This window comes from Nyctibius grandis, chromosome 1, assembly GCF_013368605.1.
Source record: "Nyctibius grandis isolate bNycGra1 chromosome 1, bNycGra1.pri, whole genome shotgun sequence".
Lineage (NCBI taxonomy): Eukaryota > Metazoa > Chordata > Aves > Nyctibiiformes > Nyctibiidae > Nyctibius > Nyctibius grandis.
The window spans coordinates 67,657,257-67,682,932 of NC_090658.1; the positions used below are offsets into that span (position 1 = coordinate 67,657,257).

Here is a 25,676-nt window from a genome sequence, read left to right on the forward strand (position 1 = left end):
ACCGAAAGACAGTCCTGACAAACTGGGAAGAAAAGAAAGAAGGTGCAGATCCCCAAGTATTCAACTGAATTTTAGTTCCGACATGATGAAACTGAGAAGGATGTGCTGGATTCCAACCCTGCCTTCATTGTTGAAAACCTCTGTTTTTCTTTTTTCTCCTATACACAGGAGTTGATAAATTTACAAGATCAGCTTTGTGACATTGCTACCCAGGTTTGGGTACAGTCCATCACAGTCAACATTGATGTGATGTTCAAACCTTTCCTTTCATTTCATACTCTTCTTTGTGTCATGCCAAGCTACCTTAAAGAAGTGGAACAAGGCTGGCAGTTTAACGGAGTCAGGCTGCTCTCACTCCAAGAGAGAGAGCAAGCTGCAATTTAGTGGAAATATTTACACAAACGAGGAGTTGTAAAGTAATGTGACCTTCCACCTATATGGGAATTCTTGCAGCTAGTCTTGGAAGGATTGGACTACTCAATCAGATTAGATCTGACCACTTAGCTGTAGTGTTATATAATGACTGTTAATCTAAATTAGATAAAGAGTATAATATATACATTTTCATATTCTGAAGGGAAATCCTATTATTCTAATAATTCAAAGAAATATACTATTCCCTTGGAGACAACTTGATAACAAACACTCTCTTCAGTAGTAGAAACATATAATATACAGGAATTCTTACTGTGACAATGGAGTAATGATTAGGAAAGGTCTTTGAAGGATAGACTGGTCTCATACTGGAAGTGTATGTTCCACATTCCTCTAGAGGAAGGAAGAAAAAAAAAAAAAATCAGCAAAATTACAGAAATAGAAACCCTTGCAAGTTTCTCTCATGAAGACATATACCTATTAAAAAAAAGAAAAAAGAAAAAAAGATATTTCCAGAAAGTTTTCATTCTTCAAAGTTCTGGAGTTAATACTTCATTATTCTTCCCACATTAATTTACAAGCTGACTAAACGACTATTAATAAAAGTTTTATATATTCCTAATGACTGACTTCAATGGTCACATGAGCAAAACCTACAGTCCTTATGAAAAACATACATAGATAAGAATGAATAATCAAAGAAATCACAACCTCCAAAGTTGCCCTGGTGTGTGGTAAGTGAAGTCTGCAGCTTGAGACCAACTAGCTACTTCATCTTGGGCACTTGCAGAGATGAAGTGGCCACTGGCACAGTGGTGCCCTGGTGCTCTCAGTCACCTGTCAAATCACTATTTGTTTTGCAGTCTCCTTTTTGTTTGTGTTGTGGGGTTTTTTAAACTAAAAATAAGCTCTTATTCTAGGATGAATCTCATTTTTCTTTATCTTCATATAAAAATCATAGGTTGTTAAGGAGATTAGTGAACAGTATTTGCTAGTATCATGAGTCATTACCCAGGCCAAAGCACTTAAGCAAACCTCACTTAAGTTAGGTGCCTAAATTTCCACAGGCAAATGTATGGGTCCTGATTTTCAGAAAGAAAGGGAAAAAAAGAAAGAAAAAAAAGCCTTCATTAATGATTTCAAAAATACCATGTGATAACCAAAACCACTTCAAGTGATGCTAAAGAGCCAAAAGTAATGACCCTATAGAAAGACCACCACTGGGCCATCTTCACTGGCCCTCTGGGTCATTATATATAATATAAATAAAATAGAAATGAAAGGTTTGATAACAAATTATTGCATCAAAGCACTTCAAACTCATTGGATTGGGGCTTTGGATTAGATCTCAGTTGAAATAACCAATTTGAGCTAATTGAGATAAAAAGCAGCCAAGCCAGAAAAATAAATCCTCTCAAGTTACATAGACATCCTCTCCCACATTTACATTCTGTAGTAACAAATCATCACTTGTGCCCTTTTTGCTACTTGATGCATTTCAACCATTTCCAAATTTGTTTTTGAGGCTATTTTCCAAAATCATAGCTTTTTTGTGGGGGTGGGTGGGGAGGTTGGGGTTTTTTGTTTTGTTTTTAAAGTAAGAGAAAATTACACTCCAAAAACTTTTGTTTTGTCCAAAATCCTAAAGGGTTTTAGTGGGCCTTTCCATAAAGAATCACAGAATCACAGAATCAACCAGGTTGGAAGAGACCTCAGGGATCATTGAGTCCAACCGTTGCCCTGACACCACCCTGTCAACTAGACCATGGCATTAAGTGCCATGTCCAGTCTTTTCTTAAAGACATCCAGAGATGGTGACTCCACCACCTCCCTGGGCAGCCCATTCCAATGTCTAATAACACTTTCTGTAAAGAAATTCTTCCTGAAGAGTTGTCTGTCTTCTTTTTGGCTTGTTGCCTTAGTTAGACAATTCAAGACAAAAGGAGGATTTATTTAAATATTATGATATCACAGCATAGAAGTATGTGAAAATGTCTTCTCTGAACCCCATATGCACACATCACAGTTATGCCTGGGTTCCCTGAAAACCCTCAGCTCCGTGCTGAATTGCCCACCTTTCAGGAGGTAGTGGAGGGGGTGACTGTATAATAAAACTTTTAAAAGTGAAATTATGATATTGTTTTATAAGGCACCTACTTTAACAGATTTCTCCAAGGAGACATCAGAATTTCACTGTAGGCATGGCTGAATTAATAGGACTAGATAATGGGAATATTTTTATCTAACAATGCTGCACTTGTCTTCAAGTGTTTTAAAGAGGAAAATGCAGGGATTTACCATGGTTCTAATTTAATTAAGAACGGGGCAGTCCGATAAGTTACTTAATGCACATAACTGTTCACTGCTTTGTAAATGCTGTCATTCATAAACTGTGTCTCTTTTTAAACATTTGGTAGTCCTGTAAATGGATAACTATGAACTTCAAAAGGATTAAATACAATTCTTCAGCAATAGCCAAGTAATTTATCCATTATTGTTACTTGTCTATTACAAAGGAATAGATTTTTATTCATGAGACTATTTTTCTCTTACTGAAGAAAATTTGCATTATCGGAGCTTTTAGCCCACCGTTTTACTATAAGGGGAAAAAAAAGCCTAGAAAGCAAAGTTTTATAACAAGAAAGCTGAAGATCCTGTAGTACATCATTTTGTAAGTCTTCTATCAGATTACAAAAAAAAAAAATGCTCCAAAGTAATGTAGAACTGTAGATATAATGCAGAAATAATATTTTTCCCCCAGAGTGTTCCTTCTTTTACTGTGTCTAAAAGATGTATTATTAGACATTCTGGTTTTAGAACCCTTTAAAAGTGTAAGTTTTGACCATCAAAAACTCCATGGTTCTGGAGAAGTGAAATGACTTTGATGAAGATACTATGATATTTGTATTTCTTAGTGGTCAGAATTTATCATGGGTTCAGTGGAAAGAGAAATACAAGTTTATTATAGAACTCAACAAGAGAAGTTGCACTGTAGTTGCACTATCCAGACCAAAGAATAAAGAAACTGTGGAAGCGGATGTAACAGACTGGAAGTCCTACAGGTGCTTCGGGGCACTGTTTATCTTGTATCTCAGGCCAGAGCTATAACATTTGTAATAGCCAGTCTCTCCTTGCAATGCCCAAGAAGTCTTCTTCAGTTGCAATTTTTTATAATTGCATCTAATGAAATTGTTTCAAATGCCTGATTTTATTCTAACATGGAACAAAACAAAAAAAAAAAGCTAAAACCTCAAATACATCTGTGAATTGTTATCCTCTGGAACAGATCAAGTTGTAACAACCACTGTACAAAAAAGTAAGTATTTACTGATTTATTTTTAGTCAAACTGAAACCAGCCACCCCAGGTAGTAAATTATGACTGACAAGAAGATTGGCATATTTTTCAGACAAGAAATGCCATCAGTTCTTTACAGACCACAGCTAAAATAGAGACAGGAAAAGTAACTAAAGTTACTCAGACACTACAAAGTTAAGTAAGACACTACACAGAAGCTAGGGAAAAAATACGTACCTATGAGGCTCTCATTTCTTCTGAAAACATTTGTTAAACAAAGGTTTTCTCAGATTCAGCTCATTTCTACTAGCCTTTCTGTATCATCTGTTCCTAATCTCCTCCTTCTCTATCTTCTTTTTCAAATATAATCAAATGCTTTCTACCTTGCTTTCCATTTTGCAAAGCTATTCCACGTAAATATGAGACAATATGCAATATTAGAGTAAAAAGTGGGCCTACTTCTATTTTGAAGAAAAAGTAAGCTCACAGTAAAAAGCATCCACCTCTTAAATATAGGAAGGGCTACTTAATTTTTAAGGTTTCACTGAAAATCCAAAGGGCCCTTTCTTCATGCCTTCCCTCTCTTTGCCCTTCCACCCTCCCACACCTCGAGTTCTCTGTGCACAGTTGTTTACAGCAGCAACTTCAATTTCCATGGAAGAAGAGTGAGGATTTTAAAGAGTAAGCATAGCTACATCTATGGATTTTTCAGGTAAGACATCATGATATTGCTTAGAGAAAGAAACTACTCACGTAATTTGCTAATAACAGGTAGAAGTCCACCCCAAGTCTGCAAATATTCTGCTCTGAAGCCATCCAATGAAAATAATAACACTGGAGACTTGGTAAATCTGAACAAACAGAAATTGAAGTATTAAAAGACAGATGCTGAGAAATTATTTCCTATCATTTATTTCAAGAAAGTTTCCTCCAAATTGAGGGGATGTTCATTATGGGACTATAAACCAGGCCAAGGAAGTAAGTCTTCCTAAGCAGGAAGGTTCACAGGCTGGCACAGTGGAGAGCAGACCAGCCATCTGACCCCTCTGCTCGTAGACTGGCATAGCAACCCTGCCCAAAGGGGCTGAGGATTGCAGTAGGGCATGCACTGGGAAATCACGACAAGGCCTGATTTCACAAACACCACAAAGAATAAGCCAAGATGCTCATGTAATCCGTCTCGTGGGTTTGGTACTCCTTATCTTGAAATCAATTCCACTGGAGCAACACTCAGCCCCTCCAACCCCCGCCTCCCACCCCAAGGTAAGAGCAGGGAAAGAGAAAAGGCAATGGGAAGCCACAGCTTTCCTTTATTCACTTTGCCCCTGAACATCTTATAACCTAGCTGAAAAAAAGGAATTTATCTTTTTACATACACAGTGCACAAAACTGTAAGAAAGTCTAATGTACAGGATATGTTAAATCAGCAGCTGTAACACACGTTTTTCCTTTCATCTTATAAAGATTATTTAACCAAGAACAACTTGATTACTGTACCAGAAGTACTACCAATCTCCAAACTGAAAAATGTGGCCCTACAACTGAAATGCTGTAACAGTATTTCTGCTTGGAACTTGACAGATAAATTCAGGAACTGATTTCACTGGAACTAGCAAAAATAAATTCTCCCCTTCCAGTCTCCACAGGACATATGTTTTCCAGCCCTGACTTGTTCCCAGCTTCAGCCCTGTTCAACTCTCTCCAACTCTAAGTACTTAAAACGTTGCATCACAGACAGCATCAGTAACTTCTTCCTTGAAGAAAAAATATCCTATGCTTGACCTATAGATACAAGGACATGCGAGGCTGCAAAAAAATCACTTCAGCTCAGCAACAACCACTGAAAATACAGATTCGCATAGGAGAACAGAATATATTTTACATGTCAGTTGCAAGTTCCCTTTTCCTTTTTATGTTTACAAACTGTAAAATGAAAATGTAGTTTTTTAAATTTGTTGCACTTCAGTTTCCCAAAATAAAACAGTGAGGGTAGAAGGCAAATATTTATAAAACGTTGACAATTTCTTTAGCGAGGTATCCCACAAAAAAATCCAGTCATTTACAAGTGAAACATTTATAAGCCTTATTTCAGTTGAACAAATGTGAGTATATTAAACTGAAGATTAGTCAGGCAACCAACACATGTCTATCCTAAGACAATTTTAACCAATAATTTGGACAGTCTACAAATTTTGCAGTCTACAACTACCTGAAAGGAGGTTGTAGCGAAGTGGGAGTTGGCCTCTTCTCCTGGGCAACTAGCGACAGGACAAGAGGACACAGCCTCAAGCTTCTCCAGGGGAGGTTCAGGTTGGACATTAGGAAGAATTTCTTTTCAGAAAGGGTTATTGGACATTGGAATGGGCTGCCCAGGGAGGTGGTGGAGTCACCATCTCTGGATGTGTTTAAGAAAAGACTGGACATGGCACTTAATGCCATGGTCTAGTTGACAGGGTGGTGTCAGGGCAACGGCTGGACTCGATGATCCCTGAGGTTTCTTCCAACCTGGTTGATTCTGTGATTCTGTGTGACAACAGTTGAGCCAAAAGGATTTCATTAGTCACCCCAGACAGAATAAAACATTAAGATGTATTTGTAAGATGTGTGTTTGTAGCCTGGTTTTTATTTATATGGCATATTTAATATCACCTTTTGAAAATCCTAGTAGGGGCAGTTAGTTGGGAACAAGAAATGAATGATCTTCAGACCAAGACTAACGTCCTTTGGCAGAACAGAGTAGGGAAACTTCAGGTACTACCTTTGCCCATATTACAAGTATTTTCTGCACCACAGATTCTGATCTCTGCAATTTTTGTAAACACCTTCTCTGCACCCCCAACAAATTGATACCCTCCAACACAGAGGTCTGAATATCTTCACTGCAAGGTTCCCTGCAATAAAATATGAACTTTGAGGCACAGACTGTTCAATATTACTTACTGACAAGTCCACTTAAAAAAAAAAACAAAACAAACAAACAAAAAAAAACAACAAAACAAACCAAATTTAAAACAACTCCTTAGAAAGGGACTTTACGCAACTGTTTCTGGTTTGGCATTTACAAGTAAACCAACTGTTAAGTACATGTTTTGGTTGTCTGCAAATCCAGTTACTGACCCCCTTGCACATGTAAAATTAAACTTGGCAAAACAGATCATTGCCACAACTGGGGAGACTGGCCATTTCACTTCTCATATACTCTAGACATGCTGAAACTCCTACAGTTAGTGATCTGCCCTGTGCTCAGGGAAGCAAAGCATGACAGACCATGTTACACTGCCCTTTCTTTGGAACCGCTCCAGTAAAATCCCAGACAAACTGACCTGAGACGAGTTCTGAGATATAATCAGCAACTTCCTTGACTTTTTCCTGTCTGTAGCCAAGGTTACACTTGCTACTTCTCAAATGTGCTACCATGAGCAAGCAAGCCTGAGAGGCTCAAGTTTTGGCCCCACCAGTGATTCATGCTAGCTGTGTCCAAACAGTATGACAAGGGTGTTTCACAGCTCTTGGATAAATATGTATACCACAGTCACATCCTCACTCCAAATTGAAGGAAATGCAGTGGTGATTATCCCCTCCTATAAACTAGCTTCTATGGAAACATAATGCAAGCAACACAGGCTTGCTGTGGTCTAGCACGTTCACCAGTCTGGATGATCAAGAGCCCAGAACTGTGGACCACACTGCCAAGCTGACCTGCCTCACCGCTGGCAAGTTAGACCACAATTAAAAGAAAAAAATAAAAGACACGGAAAAAAGAAAAGAAAGTCTCCTTGAAGAGCTAAACATACTACAGAGAACTTCCTACCCCCGCCACCACACACACACACTACTGCCTATATACAATCATAAAGCATAGGAAGTAAATCTTTCTTTTCTGCCAAATGTATGTAAAGCCTCAACAGGAGGCATAATAGCAATCTTCAAACATACAGGAGAGATCTGCAAAGAGGAAAGGAACCAGCTGGTCTTCCAGCTCAATGAAGACAGAACAAATAGTAATAGGCTTAAAGTCCAGCAAGAGATACTAAGACATCAGGAAAACCATCTAGTTAAGCACTAGGATAAACTGCTTAAGTAGGTTTAAATTCTCAAGAGTATTATTTCACTCCTAGAACAGTGGGAAGGACTAGATCACTCCTGAAATCTTATAGCTGTTATCTTCATAATCCTATTAAATAACATAGAACCTAGTCTTGGAAAGACTTAGGTGTGTACTTAATTTTAAGCATTTGATCAGTCTCATTTAAAATCAGTGGGATTTTTCAGATGAAGCACCTCACTGAACACTGTGTTGTCTTTTGTCTATTCTGCACCACAAAAGCAAACCTAACTAAAACCAAAACAGAATAAAACCAGCAATTTGAACCCATAAAACATGCTGGATTAATATGCACAGAATCAGAACTGATATATCCTGAGGCCTTAAAATGAGCACTGAGCTAAAGTCACCCACGCTCCTGCCTACCCCACCATAGGAAGAAGTGGATTATTTACAGAGTTATTAGTTTTGGGAGAGGCTTGTGTGCTAATAGTCTGAGATGAGCCTTCAGTCAACACTGATTCAACTTTGACCACACATCACCCTTTCCTAGGCTGGGTTTTATTGCAACATTTCTGGTTTTGCCAGGATTAAAACAATTTTAGTAGAGTAACTACCTATCCCTTTCATGCACTGAACAGAAACCACAAAAAAAACCCTAAAAACAAGTTAACAAACAGGAGTTGCCCTGTGGCATTTACACCATTAACTTTTGACTGTGGACCTGCACAAGGCTCTTGCTTGTTTATCCACCCCTTGGGGGTAACACTTCCTAATCTTGCTTTAGGGAAATTAGCATCCTAGAGTCAGTTCCCAGCACACAGTCCTGAATGGCCCCTGACCTCAGAACAGGAGTTAATGACAAAAGGTTCCAGAACCACCTAGCTACCACCCTCCTACTTGGGGGCTTACTGGGGACTTAGACTCCAAGCTGGACAGAAGCTCCAGTTTCTGTCTTGATGAAGATCGAAGTGTCAGTGTTAGTTATTGCTCTGAATCAGAATGAAAAGTACTTGTTTCGTATAAAAATATTCCAAAAAGAAATGTATTTTGTTTGACAGTATTATAACTCCAATGAATAAATATAGCATCATTTAAGTATCTTAAGTCAAAAAAAAGTCATTCCATAAGAACAAAATGAAGTTTTTTTTTACTTTACTAGAAATATCCCCAGTTCACCGTAATTTCAAAATCAAAATGAAAATAGTTCTGATTTTTTTTGACACTTTCCAGACAAGAACATAACTGAATTCAACTCATCCCCACAACATGTCTACGAACTATTTTCCAGTGGAACACTTTTCAATCAAGAATGTTTAAGTCACTTCTATTAATAACTTATACATGCAATCATAGTTCGCAGTTAACTTTAGAGCTTAAAAGTTAATTTGAAGATCCCACAGCAAAAACAATACAAGAAACGCAAGCTTTTTTCCTGGCTGGGAGCTTTGCTGTACTATTTGATCCCAAGTGCTGATGCCATAAACTACATGAGTCATTCTTCACACAGTGTATACATAACTGCCAGGAGTGGGCCCAATGTGGAGCTGAGCCACAGAACACACGGATCCCATGGCATTTTACTCCTTTTAAAGAAAGTAGTTCAGACATCTTGCAAACCAGCAGTTTCACTGCTGGTGAAACTGGGACAATGACCTGCCCACATTTTGCAGCTCTGGGGCTGGAACAGGCAAGGAAGTCAAAAGGTCTTTAGAAGTGACTGGGGAGGGAGGCAGTCTTAGGATCCTGATGTTGCTGGATGGGCCTCAAAATATTTGGGACAGCAGGTATTGGAGCACAAGTAGGACAGTAATGAGGCTGGCACAAGGCAGAGCTTCCCAGAGCACACACATCTGTTGAGAGACAGCAGGGTTCAAGAATAAGCATGTCTTGCAAGTCAAGCAAGTGCTGGGATACACAAATGCTGCTAGGATAGAGCAACCTGATCTGTTAGTAAGCACTAGCAAATGCTGGCTGAACAGGTGTCCTTCTCTGTCTAGCAGCTACTCTTACTGTGGATAAGAAAGTCAAGCAGGTTCCAGGAAGGCACAGTAGGGAAAACAATCTCAAAAATGAAATGTAAGCAAAGAGCAGAGCTATACAAATATACAATATCCTCACCCTTTTGGACACTGAGGTTCAGTAATGTCCTCACATTCTTCTTCAACCCAGCTTGCCTCTCCTTAAAACAAATGAGTGCAATTTATTTTTTAAGAAAGTACATTCTTATTGATAAATGCAATAAAGTTTTTTCAACTTACTGGATGCTTTTGAAGTTATATTATGTCCTTGCTCCTTTCATACCAATATGGGTACATATATGAGAGACTGAAGGAACTTGTTGAGGATATTTACCTTTACAAACAGCATGATAATTGACACAGCAATCTTCATTTTCCACACAATCATCTGCACAGGAACAATGATATTCTGGTCGCCTCTTCTCTCCACACCTGAATTTATTGCAGGTCCATATGTGGGCTAAAAAACAGAGAAGAGAGAAGGACAGCACAATGATTAATACCAGTGTAAGGACAGAATTAATAAACTGAATATTAAACTCTGTCTCAAATGTGTACTTGCTGAAAAACGGTCCTGAGGTATCTCATGTATGCATAACATTGCAAGCTTTGGCACTTTGGAAAATAAACACCCATGGCTAAATAATCCAAGTGCATAGCCATGTGAATACAATTATGCAGCATATCGTTATAAATATCACGAATCAGAAAGAATCCTTTTTACAGACCTCCTTAAAAATGGTAATTTATGGGGGTTTAATCTGGTAAATGCATACTATGAAGATGCTCCCAAACAACTCCACCAGAAAAACCCCAAACTTAAGTCTGAATTTGGAATGCCTAGAAAACACTGAGAATCAGTAACTTATTCTGACTTGCATTGAAGTTGCAATGGATTTTACCAGTCATCTCAGGCACTCCAGCTTCTTTCAGCATCTTAGGCATAGGCATCACTCTCCCACTATTTGAGACTATACACATAAGCTCACAGGAAGACCTACTGACTTCAGCTTCATTGCTGTTTTTAGTAGAGATTTTTCCTGAGTCATACTGATTTTTCTGAACGAAATATTCCAATACATCACATCATTTGAAGATGATCATTTTGTTATCAGTTGTAAACACAAGTAGATCCTTTGCAGTTAGGATAAACACGAATGAATTTACCAACTGAGTGAATACTTAAGTGAAGGTCTTAACAGAGACATGGAAGCCAAACCTAAATGTTTGAGTAGACGACAGTCAGCAATCTTCATACATGACTAGCAATTACAAATCACTAAAAGCATTCTCAGGATGTTAATCTTACTTTCAGGAATACTGAACTTCAGTAACTCCACCAATGTCAGTAGATTCTCACTTCTGTGAGACAGAATATTCTATTATGCTTCTAGTTACATGATACTGTTTGGAAATTAGAATTTGATTCTTCACTGATGTTAAGGTTAATTATTTTTTTTAAATAAAAAAAAAAAGACCAAGCCATGAATTCCCATTCTTAGAGCTAACACAGAGTCTCTAGTTAGTTTTTAAAGAATTCTTTAAACTGAGGGAGTGTGGTATAATGAAACAAAGTGGAGAGTAAGTCACATGCAATTATTCTATCAGCAAAAAGCTTTATGCAATTTAGAGGACCTTTCAGTAACAGTCAGTTGAAGCAGAGATCTGAGCTCAGTTTAATAATTTGGTTTTAAAAGTCAACATTGGAATTTTTAATTTCAGGGTGAGACTACATTGATAAATTTTACAAATACACGTAAAGAGGAGTGAGAAGAAAAATAGTTAACTGAAAAGAATGCTGCATACGAAGCATTAAGGCAAAACTAAATCAGAGAGAACAGTCAAGTTCTGTCCTTAGCGTTACGACCCGCACTAACATCTTTCCCTGTAAAAATTCTCCGCAGTACTTTGCCTACCTGACCTTTGCTTTCTGGCAAGTCATGAGAACTGCTTCTCACTTCACAATCATTCTCCACCAGTGCAATCTGTTTCATCATCCTACCTTGTCCTAAAGGCCAGCACATGACCCTTGCTTCTCACTCAGGCTGGGGAGTAACAAGGCAGAGTGCCTGAGAAGCTGGGTAAGGAGAGACAGCAGCTTTCACAGAGCTGCCTTGTCCTTCCCCTTTTTCACACAGGCAATGACAGAAAGATACAATATGCAAAATGCACTCCTATTCCCGGCTTGCCTGAGAATGTAGGAGTTGTCCCTGACACCAGAGACAATGCAGGTCACTGTTCTCTCACCCCCAGACAGAGAACAAAAGGCTGGCTGAGACCTCGAGTTGCAGTTGTTCCTTCTCTTTCTAAGGGGAAGGGCAGCAGCACAGTCCCTCACAGCCCCTCTCCTCACAGGAGCTATGGCAAAGCCAGCCCACTGGCTATGTCAGCTCCTGTGTAGTCCAGCTGGGTGAAATACAAGCTCTGTTTGTATACAACAACAGCTGTACCACAGCCCTGATATTTCCACAGTAGCCCCCAGTACTGCCATCACCACTGCAACTCCACCTGTGGTTGCAATGGAAGGAGCACTAAGAGGGCGAGACCACTGGCATCAGAACGACCCTGCTGTTCAGCAGCCCCACTTTGCACTCACAGCCCATCTGAAAGAAGTCAGGGGTTACCGCCGCCTAACCACAACAGTACTCACATCATACACAGAGCTATCCCACGTCACAGAATAGGAGAGGTTGCCCCCACAGCTTTTTTCCATCCTTACCTGGTTGTATACATGCTTCCTGGTAATCTAAGCAGCAGTTTCCAAGCTTGACACAATCTCTATCACAACGGCAGCTTCCAAAGGTCCTTTCAAAGCAACGACCTTTGCAGGTTTTCACTGTAATATTGGATAGCATTAGATGTCAGTGGCTGAGCCCAAATCAGTCAACATGCAAAAGAAATTAATAATGTCAGTGTGTGGAATGACACAGTTGGTCATTCCACAACTTACAGGATGGCTGCAAAAACAGTGACAGCCAAAGAAAAAGGAAAGTCTTTATCCAACTAAATGTTTATTTTCTCTTATTGAACAAAAATACTTTTTCATCAAGTTGAACAAAGGGTTCTGTTCTGTTTGCAGGAACATGGTGTTTCATTATTGGCAGAAACAAGTGAAACAGAAGACTACAATTCTAGTCCTGACTGCCCCTGCCTTTCTGTATCACCAGAAGATGCGAGTACAGTCATTCAGAATATGGAAGATCTCTATCAGAGGAAGTCTGAAGCCAGGTTTTTCAATAAGGTGCCCTAAACAGTGAAAAGCTTTTGCAGGGAATGCTGATCTTCATTTTCATGTCTGACAATGTTCCACTTTCTATAAATAATTAAACATTAATTAGAATCTAGACTGCATTGGCTATGCTTGCAACTCTCTCATGCCCTGTTTGAATGACAGTCTTCATACAGATCAGAGGAACTGAAGAAGCCCCAGTTCCACATCTCGCTGTACCATGGTTAAAGTACTACCTCAAGACACAGGAAGGGCTGTTCCAAACCAGACACAGGAGATAAGAACTTGAGTGTACTGCTCACTGGCTTAACTTTTGTTCAGTTTTACTGTAAAAAAAGGTATATTATTCTTCCACTAGACTGAGGTTGTCTGGGAAAAAAAAGAAACTGGTGATGTGAAGCATTAACAACACATAAGTAGTTGGTCAGTCTGTTTCATCCTGTGCAATCACCAGAAGGGAGTGAGGCAAATCCTTCATCATTTGGCTCCTCTTCCCAAGAATCTTGAGGTGAATGATATTAGGAAAATGAGAAAATGAGCCAATATTGCAAAGCTGTAATAAAATGAGAAAAAAAACCTAAGCATATTCTAGTGGGAAATTAATAATCTGAATTTTAGTTAAAAGTCATTGTAGGACTGTTTGTTAAACAGATCAACTTTGAAATTATTCTTCACAGTTGTTCCCAAAGTGAAGCTGGATTTCTTAAAATATCTTTCGTAACCTTCTACCTGAAGAAACTTCACCATTGAAAAAAACACATATTTTTCAGGACAGAAAACAGCCAGAGGAATTCCACAAGGAATGTTTTCAGACTAAAATTCTAACCAGTAAAAAAATAACTTTTTTTTTTACCCCCCATAATTGACTGGAAAAGATGAAAAACAAATGTTCCAGGACAACATGAAATAAAATTGTTGGGTTTTTTGTTGGGTTTTGTTTGGTTGGTTGGTTTTTTTTTTGAGTGAACTGAGAAAAGCCAGCCATGTGACATCACCACAATGACAGTTGGGATACATGGAAGCTGCCAGACCAGACACGGAGTACCAGGATCAGTTTACCTCTCAAGTGAGTACACACAAGTACTGAGTACACCTGAGGTTTATTTCCTGGTATTTTCATTCCCCTCTGACCGAGGCTGCTCCAAGCAATGCATCCAATCCTCTTCCTGCAGTAAGAAAGGGTGGTGTTCTGATAATATAAAAATTAATTCACAAAAAGAAAAAAAAGAAACTAAAAGGAATTGCTAAGAAATATTACTAAATAAAAAGCATATTAGTTACCATCTTTTGAACAGCTAGGCTTCAGGCCAAATATGCATCCTAGGATTGTCGTTAACATGCAGACACAGAGTACCTGTGGAACAGGAAGGAAAAGAAAGTAATCTTAAATGACCACTGAATGGTTTTGAAAGCCCTCATTTTCTCTTTAATGCTATACAATTGTCCCAAAATCAATAAACATGCAGATTAGGAGGCTGATTTCACTGCTTTCGCAAGCAGTTTTGACTCACACAAGTAGTCATGTTGTTTGCAATTAATTAATGGTGTACAGACATGAATATTCTTAAGATTGGGCCTGTGTATTTCATTTCTTATCAAGTTATTTAATGTAGAAGATAATTTTTTGTTTGTGAGAATGAAATAAGATGTTTATGTTACATATATATCAATTTTATAGAAAACTTTCTTTGTTCCACTTCTTCCTTTCTCCTAGGTTTTTCTAAGAAGGTGAAGAGAAGTTTTGCCATTGACCACAGACTACAAACAGAAGGCATGGTCCTTAAGTGATACCTATAATTTTCCTAGGCAGGAAAACCTTTTCCCACTTCCTAGCATCCAGTTCATACTAGATGTTGGTCCATACCATGGTAAGCAACTGTGGGATGTCACATTAAACTGACCACAGTGTCTTACACTGACCAGAAACTATGGTCATGTTTACTTTGGATTCTGAATGCATTAAAGTTATCAAACAAGCACCATACTGTCCTTGCCCAGCATTTCAGGGCAAGATCTAAAGCCTACTGAAATACAGGGAAAGATTCCTTTTAACCTCATTAGTATTGGATTTGGTCCATAAACTCTTTAGAAAAAGCATATATATTATGAATGCATATACAGTATTTAAAGAGTCCAGGAAAGCCAACAATGCATTCATGATGGCTGTTCTATTCAAGTGTAGAATATAATAAGGTAGTTAGCCTGCATTTATTACAGTGCCTTTTCTTTCAGGACTTTTGGCATTCTTATTAAGAAGTATTTGGGGAGGTATGGGTAGGAGAAGATGTACATGTCACCTTTCCAGGCATTGTTTTTTGAGGAAAAATTGCTTTCAAGCAATACTTCAATAACTTTATGTACACACCTACACAAAGTCTCTCCCTTTTTTCCTCCTTCCCCATCAGCAAAAGCTGCTGAGTCAGTCTTTTCAGTATGATTCCTGAATCATGTTGTGATGTGGCAAAAATCCATCCCATTTTAAAATGCACCTAATTATTTCTCAAGCTTACTTTTAAAGACTGAACACTTGAGTAAATAAAAAACTATTTGTGTTTTTTTTACAAATATACAGTTCACTATATAATTTTATTCATTAAGCAGTTAATAAAGAGAGTAAGAAAGCAATTTCTGGAATGTGTATCATTGAAATTCAGATATTATTCTGGATTTGTGAAGTGCAAATTATCATCAACCAAATTATTAAATATCAAAAATATTACATATATAGCATTCATGAAAAAAGGGAATTATAGACTGGACCTGATGAAACTTTGGCCTAGAATTCTGAACCAGGCACATCTGGAATCTTAGATTATTCAACACAATGTCTAGCAGAGAAATAAGTACTTTTTGAGTTCAAATCTGTCTTTGAATTGACAGAGAAAGAAGGAAAATAAAAAAAAGAATGAGGAAAAAAAAAAAATCTAGTATTATCAATGCACCCAGATACACTACAACTGATAGAAAGGTGCAAGTCTCCATTAACCCAGCTGTGAAGAACAAACACAACTGCAGAGCTCTGTACTTGCCTTTTTTTTTTTTTTTTTAAACAGCATACCAACATGTGCAGTATCAATGACATTTTCTGTTAAGTCAGTATGAACAGTACTGTCTTTCATGTAAATCGTTTTGGACCTTTGAAGTCTTCCATATGAAATATCACCTAAATAAGAGCACGTGCACAGCTAGGTAGGTAGGACGTCAGATGAAAGACGTCAAAGGCCAGCAAAATCAGTGGAGACTGTAAAACCCGTTATTGTCCTTTTAACTTATATATTATTATTTGGAAATTACAAATCTATTCATTTTTTTTAGAAAGCCAACTTGAAAACATTTTATTTCAGGGTGCTTCTCTACTCCCACCAGGCCCTGCTACTAAGATCAAAGATTAGAACGTCCTCTGACATGTAACCACAAACATGCTTCAAAACAAACAAAAAACCCACACCTTCTCTATCTGTAAGAGCTTTATTCCCATATCTTCAAATAGCTACGTGACCTATGGGACTTATGCCACCTAAGGCATCCTTGTAATGAAAACACATTGCAGTGCCACTAAATGTACTATTAATATGCCCTTATGGAGCTTCAGTGTAGGTAATGCATGTTTGAAAACCAGGAATTTAATTGTGACACCAAATTAATGTAAAAAATAAAATTAAATAAAACCCACTCCAAACTGGAAGCATTATAATACTTCCCAATTAAAACTGGTAAATCCCCATTAAAGTTCTCACAAATAATTCCTGAGATTTTGGCACCAAATGTAACAAAAATCACAGTTTTGTATTGTATTCCAGATTCAGTTTTACACTGCCATGAGCATAATTAATTCCAACAAGCAAAAACATGAAAAGATTACGTTGACTGAGGCATATGAATATTCTTTTGGGTAGGAAATACTACAAAATGGTAATGCTACTTGATGCAATAGTACAACTTGTGTTTCTTGCAAGCAATAGTCTGGAACCCTCACAGCGTCACAAACCACAGCATACTACAAATGTGTCTCTACCACAAATCAGTTCTGCTCTCAGACTTCTTATATATACACAAGCGAAAACATGGTCCAGGTCCTTAGCTGGTACACTATGTCCACCTATAATAAATGAAGATCTGCGAACTTCTATTGACTCATTACATTCAAGCCTTTGCTTTCTTAACATTAGTCCCAGTAGCTTAAATTATAGTCTTAAAAATATTTTACTGTAAAATACTAAAGCTTTTTCCCTCCCCACTCCCCCTCTTTTTTTCTTCCTTTCTTCAATGCTTAATAAATAAGTTTCACAAAAATAGTAAGCTTAGAGGTAAAGCATTTGACAACATTCTGGGACAACCAACTCTAACCTAGTAGACTATACCATGTAATTGCAGCTTAGTGTTTGAGGCTTTGAATCAAAGCTTTATCTTGAGCCTAAATGACTTCAGTCATGTGGATATTATCCACACAAATGGCACAAGTGTTCAGCTGGAACAATGTTGGAGCAACTAATGCCAGCCAACAGCAGTAGTCCTGAGTAGGCACAGCAAGAGGTGTTACACTAGAAGTTGACCTGTTGTCAGTGGAAAGGCTCTAAGATTATCAGCTCTGCAAATGATGAGGAATATCCAAGCTAGCTTTAAAGGTCACCCAAGTACAGAAAGTCATCTCACTGCTGCAGCCCAAATATGTACTAATTTACTTCTTGCTATATGGGACCTTGCTGCAGCAGGTAGGTCACTAATATTACCTGAACTATTTTAAATACAGGTAGCTCAGGTTTGGGATGCTGCAGTCTGCTGTGTAAAGATTATATATTTTTTTAATCTACATAAAGTAGCTGCACATGTAGTTTAAGGTTTACTATCAAGAATCTCATTAGAACCCTGCAGCATCCTGCTGTATGCACCAGACTCAAATCTGTAGCTACTACCACACTGTCAACCTACCACCTGCCTTCAAGGTTTAGTCTGTCTTTTTAAACAAAAGGAGAAAATCTTACCTGTTCTTTCTCCCCCATGCTCTTCCCCTCAAAAGATAAAGCAAGAATTGAGAAAAAGGTGCAATTAAGAAAAAATATGGGAATCCAACATTTAGTAGGAACACAAATAAAATTAAAGAACATGGCCTTGTCATACACAAACACAGCACACGAACTTTTTATGGTCTGTAACTTGAGAGATTGCTAGGACAAAATGTCAGATTTGGTTTTAATATAGTATCTGAGAAAAGTTTTTAAACCAACACAGTAACAACTGCAGAGAAGAAAGTGTCCTTTTTTGTTTTAAAAAAATTTTTTAGAAAGTTTGTTTTGGAATCAAAAAACATTGTCATCTAGGGATGAATCTCTGTCTCATCACTGCTTCTTTTACGTGGGAGGAAGCAATAAAAGTTTTGCTTTGTAAACATTACAGGGGTTGGGAATAGGTGGTTGAGTGTCTGGAAAACTGCAATCTCAAAAACATTTCAAAAGCCTTTTATTTTGAGCTGGGCAGATGGAAATATGATAACATGGTTAGAATTATTTCCGTCACTCATCTCTAGAACTGCAGCTGAAGAGCGTTTCTCAGCAGGGATTTTGGGGAGCTGGTGGAAGGGCCCCAGAGACAGCAAGCATGCAGGCTGCAGGCACCAGATCCCAAGGAGATGAGTCAACTGTACAGGTCTTAGTGACATACAAATATATCTTTCACCACCCTTAGCTACTGTCACCTCTCCTTTGCTATCATATTTTACCCTTCCTTTACACAGTCAATGCTACTGTCCCTTTCTCTTCACGCTTCCCTAGCTCTGTTCATCTCCCATACTCCCCCTCTACTCTTCTAGTCTGCATTTTCTTTGGCAAAGAATGCATTGATACTTCTTTTAAGGAATAATCATTCTGGATTAAGTTTCTTTCTGTATGGATCTTCCTCATTCTTTGCCTACCATGCACTCAGTTGCTTTCCATCTTCTTTTCTTCATCTCTGGTATTCCACAGCCAACAAAACTTGTCACTCCAAGGTTTAAGGCACATCCATTAACAACTGTGCAATTAATAAAGAAGCAATGCAAAGAAGTGGTTTTCCATTCTAATATCCATTATTAACTCTTACAGTTGTGCCATGTCTATCCATGAAGGGAGAACATCTATACTGGGTCTGTAATGAGAGTATTACAAAAACCCATGGAATTTTCCAAAACCACTGGGATCCATGAAGAGCATACTATGTCTTCACTGTTCTGTGTGCCTAGAATAGATGACTAATGATGTGGACCTTAACACCAAAATATCTTTGAGAAAGAATTTAATCTGCAGAAGTGTAAAGAACACAGTAATAAATAATAAATTTCAAGTAAGAACAGAGTCACCTTCTGTCTTTAAGAGGCCACTGTTAAAAACACAAAAAGCATACTGTACAGAGGAGAAAACTGGATCTACACTGGCCAGGGGCAGCGGAACACTCATGCTTGTAAAAGTTATTTTTAAACAGGGATAACCCCCCCAACAGCTCAGTTTTATTCAAAAGTAGAGGATATTTAATGAAGCTTGCTAAACTGCAAGGAGGTGGGTACTCACTCACACCAGCACAGCTACATAGCTAAATAAATCGCCTAAAAAAGTTATCAGCACTGAAACAAATGCACCACCTCCTTCTTGCACCACTCATCTCCTTTTTTCACCTTTGTAAATATTTTTATGCTCTTCAAAGGCTTGCTTCTGTTGATCCACATTCCACACCTAGAGCCCAGAAGGAACAGGAGAGCTGCTGAGGCTCTCAGGTCCTGGTTGTCCTGAAACACTGAAGGTGAATTAATTATCCTGAAGTCAGTGGATGGAAAAGCTGGAGCTTACATCCAAAACCTTTTCAGAGTTAAAAGAAGATTTACCCTAAAAATGTACAGGGATTATTGTTTTTCTTGTCAAAGCAGCATGCATAAGGTCTACTCTCTGTTTCTCTTGAATGTTCTCAAGACTGTTATTACATACTGTTGCAACCTAAGGTCATTCAAAGGACAAGAATGTTTTAAAGGTAGCTCAAGCCATTGTAAGATATTGAGAAAAGCCTTCATGGAGCTTACCAAAAAGTGGTAACTGCTCATTCAGCAGGAAATTATCAGCAGAAGACATTATCATACCATAGCTTTCTAAATATCTTCCAAAACTACTCAAGCATCTGTTTTTTAACAAGGAGACAAAAAGATAGAACAGAGTTAGCATCTGTCAGCTAGGATCTAAAATTTTTTATTTATTGCTTGTCCAACTGTATAGGTACGTATTCTCCTGGAAGGCATTAACACATGAGCTGTCATCAATGCACACACATTTTACCCATGGCCGCTTTGTTTTTCAGTGCATTTTACATCATGGGAGAATTTAGAGAGAAACTGAAGAGCAACTATGCGCTAGCCAGAAAGAAGAGCAAATATAACTTCTGGTTCAATTCCCTGAAAATAGATAGCAGCTGACTGCTCTTTAATCAGCAGGTAGGTTTTTGTAAAAACCTAAGGATAAACAGGACTGAAAACTGATCTTGATTTATGAGGAAAAAAGTAAACACTGTACTTTCAAACACAATTCTTTTATTCAGCACAGCTGACTATGAACACAGAACAAAGACTACCAGATGCCATCTGCTTTAGTGGCAACCACATATGAATGCAGAGTTACATGAAAGACAAGAAACTGTCAGTATTATGTCAACTCAAAACTGTTGTCCAAACAAGCTGCACTTGACCCATGAATAAAAGCAAAACTGGAGAAGAAAATATGGCCTTGAGCCATCTTCATGCTCTTCCTATTCCAAAAATCCCTTTTCAAGAATAAAGCTACAGCTGTTTCGATTTATAGTACTGTCATTAGAGTTGTAACAGGAACAGTGTAAAGGGCTACTTCTACTGGGTACTGATAATACCACCAAATATACCAAGTAAACCTATATTCACCTCCATTTTTCCATGGCAGATGCTGTTGCTACTGCCACCATAACCGCAACATTAGGCTGAGCAGGAAGACACAGTGACCTTAAAGAGCAAGTGAAGAAATCCTGTAAAACACCGTAAGAATGTAAGGAGAGTCAAAAATTGCAGAACCACAAAGAGGTATGGGAAGAAGATGAGACAAATAAGGTTTCAAAGCTATTCAGTGTGGGTCTTTACTAATCACACTGATATTGATCACAAACACATCTTTAGCCCTGAATCCTTTGGCCATTTTCCCCAAACAAAGGCCAGAACTGACACAGAAGCCCATCTCATTACTTCCCTTTTCTCCTTAGCTAACTTGTTCAGTGCTGAACAGTTAAACAATTGCCTATTTGCCAGAAGTCCTTACTTTACTACTTTTCTTTGCCCTCAACTTTTTATACAGTTGACCTGTGCAACACCTGTGCAGAAAAGTATTTTTTGCTTTTCTGTGCAGAAAGTATATTTTTTACATAGTTTTGATATATTTCCTGTCCTATTTTCAAAATACCATTCCAATATTGATCATTATAAACAGCTTCTCTGAAAATCATATATACTACTGTTTCAGTCAAATGGGACACTACTGCGATGCAGCACATTCAAAGAATGTTCTGTCTGACAGAATCTGGCAAACAAGTATTTATCCACTACCTGTAGCATATGGTCACAGTGATGTGTGCCAATATATTAATTTCTAATACTGGCTCCAAGATGAGAAACTTTTCATACATTTTATGTTTTCAAAGCCTTTAGTTTGCTCTGCTCCCCCTTTCAGCTGAAAGCAGCAGGAACGTAGCTTCCATGGTAAGTCAAATCAGAACAATTTACTCCTTGTGAAGTTCTACTGATATTAGTGAAAGAATGCCAAGAAAAAAGTTTGAAGAGCAGGAATTGGAAGGAAGCCTTGCCTAATTTTTATATCTTTGGCCTTGCCTGAAATCTAACAGTTTTAGCACAGTAACTAAGTTTTTCTGAATTCAAGTTAATAATTATCTCTACAGAAAGTCTATCCATTTAAACTATTAATGTGCTTCCTTATTATTTTAGCATCTGAGAGCCTTGCAGAACTACATGGAAGTGGTGTTCAGACCAAGAGCACACTCCTCCCTCACAGAAGTTTGGCTGAGTGTGCTTGGGGACAGTTCTCCAACACTGTTTCAGCTGTTGAGAGCACTGTTTGAGAAACCTCAACCAGCCTTGAAGACAGCTCTTCAACAAAAAGCTAGAAGAAGTCTCAGCAGAGTCACCCCTCACCTTGTTTTAGCCAGCTCTTGCCTCTGGTTCCTGCCTGAGCTGTGTTACAGCCACACTGCAGTCACGTCCATCCTGGCCAAGCACTCTATTGACCCTGACCCTAACTCACAGACTCTACTTCCTTCCTTCACCTTGGACCTGCCTCATCACTATATATTCATCTGGCAGTCTAGACTATTGGCTGAACCTGGTTTGCATCCCCAAACCTGCTTTGCTCACCTTGCTCAGGTATGGTGAGACTGTCCCTTTTCAATGAGGCTGCTGTTTGTGTCTGCCTTCTTGTCATACCTGGATACAGTTTTACCTTCTCTTTCAGCATGACCTGCCCTCATCTGGTGCCTGACAGGTAGGCAAAGACTATTACTGCAAAATTAAAGAGAGGTAATGAAGACCCTAAGGCACGGATTGAGAGCTCTGAATGCTCAAGCAGGAAATCTGAGAGCACATGACAGTAATCATGGCCCCACTCACTCATTTGTATTGCCTGAATGGACAAAACGGCCAATCCTAGCACACTACAGCCTAATCCATCAGCAAATAGTCTACACACAAATTCCTAGGTACAACAGGGATGTTTTCAGGCAGGCACCCAGCCAGCAGTGTTGACAGAAGCACACAAGTCACACACACTTCAGCCTGTTCCAAGCTTTGCACTCCAGCTGGAGTCCAGAAAGCCAGAAGCACTCACACACTGCACTCTGAGGGGTGACCGAAACCTCCCAGATGGCTTAAATCCTCCAGCTCAGCTACATAAGAGTATCTTGCAGCCTGTCCTAAACTCCACAGTTTTGTCTATGCTGAAAGCAATACCTAAACTACCCAGATTAAAGTGAGCTGAAGTATGCTTAGCAAAGTTGCAATCACACCGTTGACTATGGCACAGCTTCACCCAAAGTCAACCTAGTTTGGCAATAAAATTTAAAATGAGTTCTGAATAAAATTATAAACAAAGGCAGTCCCTACTTCCCCTTGGTGAAGATTTTTATACAAGTGCAATTTTTTGTTGTGTGGGTTTTTTGGGGGGGTTTTTTTTTTGGTTGGTTGGGTTGGTTTTTTTTTTAAATATAGACAAAGCCTCAATTCCTGCAAGTGTTTCTTTAGGTAATATTGTCTGTTTCATATTAGCTTCTGTCATCTAGGATAGGATATGCTGACTAGCTCTCTGAAGTAAAGTGCAAGTAAAGCAAGAAGACAAGTTAAGTCTGGAAACCCTTCAGAGGTAAAATGGCTAAATATTTCCTAGCTTTTTACTGTATGAGAGCAAAATTATGATTTCTGTCTTCAATACCCAGAATGAAGGTACCCACTTGAAGAAGAGTAAAGAAATTGTGGGTTTACTGCTCCCTGTGAATAATAAGAATTATTCAGAGTCTTCCTGGAAAAATGAGTTGACTGAAGAGAAACATTAAAAGTTATGCTGATCTTAAAATTCACCAAAAGACAAATTTTTTTCTTTGATGGATTAAATTGGATAACAATGTATTTCTAGTTACAATTGCATTTTAATTAGATGCATTTAAGCAATACCAACAGTAAATGCAATTCAAAAATCTTTTGTCAAACACCAGTTTTTACTGTGTCTTCAGAATTCAAAACAAGCCACCATTGGAGCTGGAGAGCTGTAACGTTGATGGCAGACAGGCAAGACGCTTACTGTAAAACACCTTTGTTTCCAAACATTGGAATAGAATTTCCTACAAAATATTAAAATATTGGAGACTGGCCAAGAACTGCTTTAATATTTCTGAACCAAAAGCAGCGTTTCAAAGTCTATTTAAACTATGGCCATCCTGTCACTGTCATTTTTTACTTCATATTTCACCAAAGGATGTTTAGTGCCAAAAAATATTAAATCACCTAGCAGTCAGTCACTTTAATATTACTGTTAAACTGCGCGGAGTTTCTTGGAACACCAAAGTCCCATCTAAGCTCAATCCAGCAATCTCACAGGAGCAAGTAATTTCAGCAAGGACTACTTTTTCCTTACTGAAAAAGGAAAAAGCAAGACACAAAAAGCAAAACAGTACAAAAAAAAAAAGTCTGAAATGGAATGATTTGCTGAGGGCCAAAAAAGACTGAAGGAAAGACTGTACATGGCGCCCAGGTCTCCCAAACTCAGGCACAAAGTACAGCGTCCTTGAATACAGTGCTTAAGAACTCACTGATACCTATAAAAATACCACACTGAAGTTGGCTGAAGTCAATAACCATGTTCCAAATCACGAGGTCTGGGCATGAACACTTTCCTGCCATTGTCTTTGCTCACATGAGTTACGTTAACTCCTGAGGCTGTATGATGAGCATAAAGTGAAAATCCACGAGTTTGGAACCAGCTTTCTGCTTAGTCCCTCCCCTGGGAATCAAGACCACATTGCAGCAACACAGAAGCAACAGCAGAAGACAGAAGAGTTCATCCAGTGATCACACCCCTCTCAGAGGCCCAAACCTGAGAGCAGAACAAGGTTTGGAAGGATCTAGGCCAACACACTACTTCTGACTCATTTCCCACTTACTTTCTCACTAACTGCTCTCCATCTTTCCTTTTACAACAGCAGATGTAGATTAAGTTGACAAGTATATTAAATAAAATCATTAAATAGGTATTTTGCATCTTTTCTCGAGAAAGAACATAGTAATGCATTATTCCAAGAAGTACTAACCTATAGAAAGGTTTGGGCATCCTCAAACATATTTAGCAGGAAAACCATTAGCACTAAAACAAACAAACAGGTATGCAATCTTCCACACATCTACATAAGAAAAGGTTGTTTCCACACCTTCATCTCTGTGAGGGAAGAAAAAACAAACCAAACAAAAAAACAAACCAACCTAGAGCTGTCTCCAAAATGCTCACACAGCACATCTATCTTTCCCTGTATGAGCAAAAAGTCAGCAGCTATGGGTTATTTTGGAAGAAAGTGATGAAAAACTTTCAGGACTCTCTTACAAAATATCTTGATAACCAACAGATCTCTATTCTATGTTTATACTCTCTCCTGACTGCAGCAGTGGCAGATATTAATTGATGAGAGATACTTTCCCTTGGGCCAAGACAGTCATATTTATTTACTATTTATGGGGGTTTATGATTCAGATCTTACACATTAAACTTAATATAGAGACCAACGGACCACTGGAAACAGATTTATGGAATCATAATGCTAGAAGGGACCTTGAGAGGTTTTTAGTCCAATCTCCTGCCTAAAGTTGGGTCAAAACTGAACTCAGACCTGGCCTATCAGGGCTTTATGCTGTTGAGCCTTGAAAGCTTCCAAGTGTGGAGACAACACAATCTGTCTGTGCAACCTGCTCCAACACTTAATTATCCTCATAATGATTTCTCCCCCTATATCCAGTAAGAATCTCTCATTTCAACTTATTGCCGCTGTCTCATTCTCCCACTGTGCACACCAGTACAGAGCCTGGTTTCATCTTCTTGATGACATCCTCGGATGTACAGAGAGGTTGCTGTTAGGTGTTCCTCATCCAAGCCACCTCTTCCCCAGGCTGAACAAGCCCAGGTCCCTTG

General features: G+C 38.5%; 1 protein-coding gene across 3 annotated transcripts in view; it reads right to left on the minus strand.

Annotated features, from left to right (window-relative positions):
• The window catches only part of ENPP1 (ectonucleotide pyrophosphatase/phosphodiesterase 1), a 78,238-nt gene that overhangs the window by 28,997 nt on the left and 23,565 nt on the right, over window positions 1-25,676 (minus strand). For all 3 annotated transcript variants that reach the window (XM_068415975.1, XM_068415967.1, XM_068415986.1), the window contains exons 2-7: window positions 14,248-14,320; window positions 12,457-12,573; window positions 10,072-10,197; window positions 9,838-9,898; window positions 4,425-4,522; window positions 689-768 (exon numbers count right to left, since the gene is read on the minus strand). In XM_068415975.1, coding sequence (XP_068272076.1) covers window positions 689-768; window positions 4,425-4,522; window positions 9,838-9,898; window positions 10,072-10,197; window positions 12,457-12,573; window positions 14,248-14,320 — 555 coding nt within the window. The remainder of the gene's footprint in view (window positions 1-688; window positions 769-4,424; window positions 4,523-9,837; window positions 9,899-10,071; window positions 10,198-12,456; window positions 12,574-14,247; window positions 14,321-25,676) is intronic.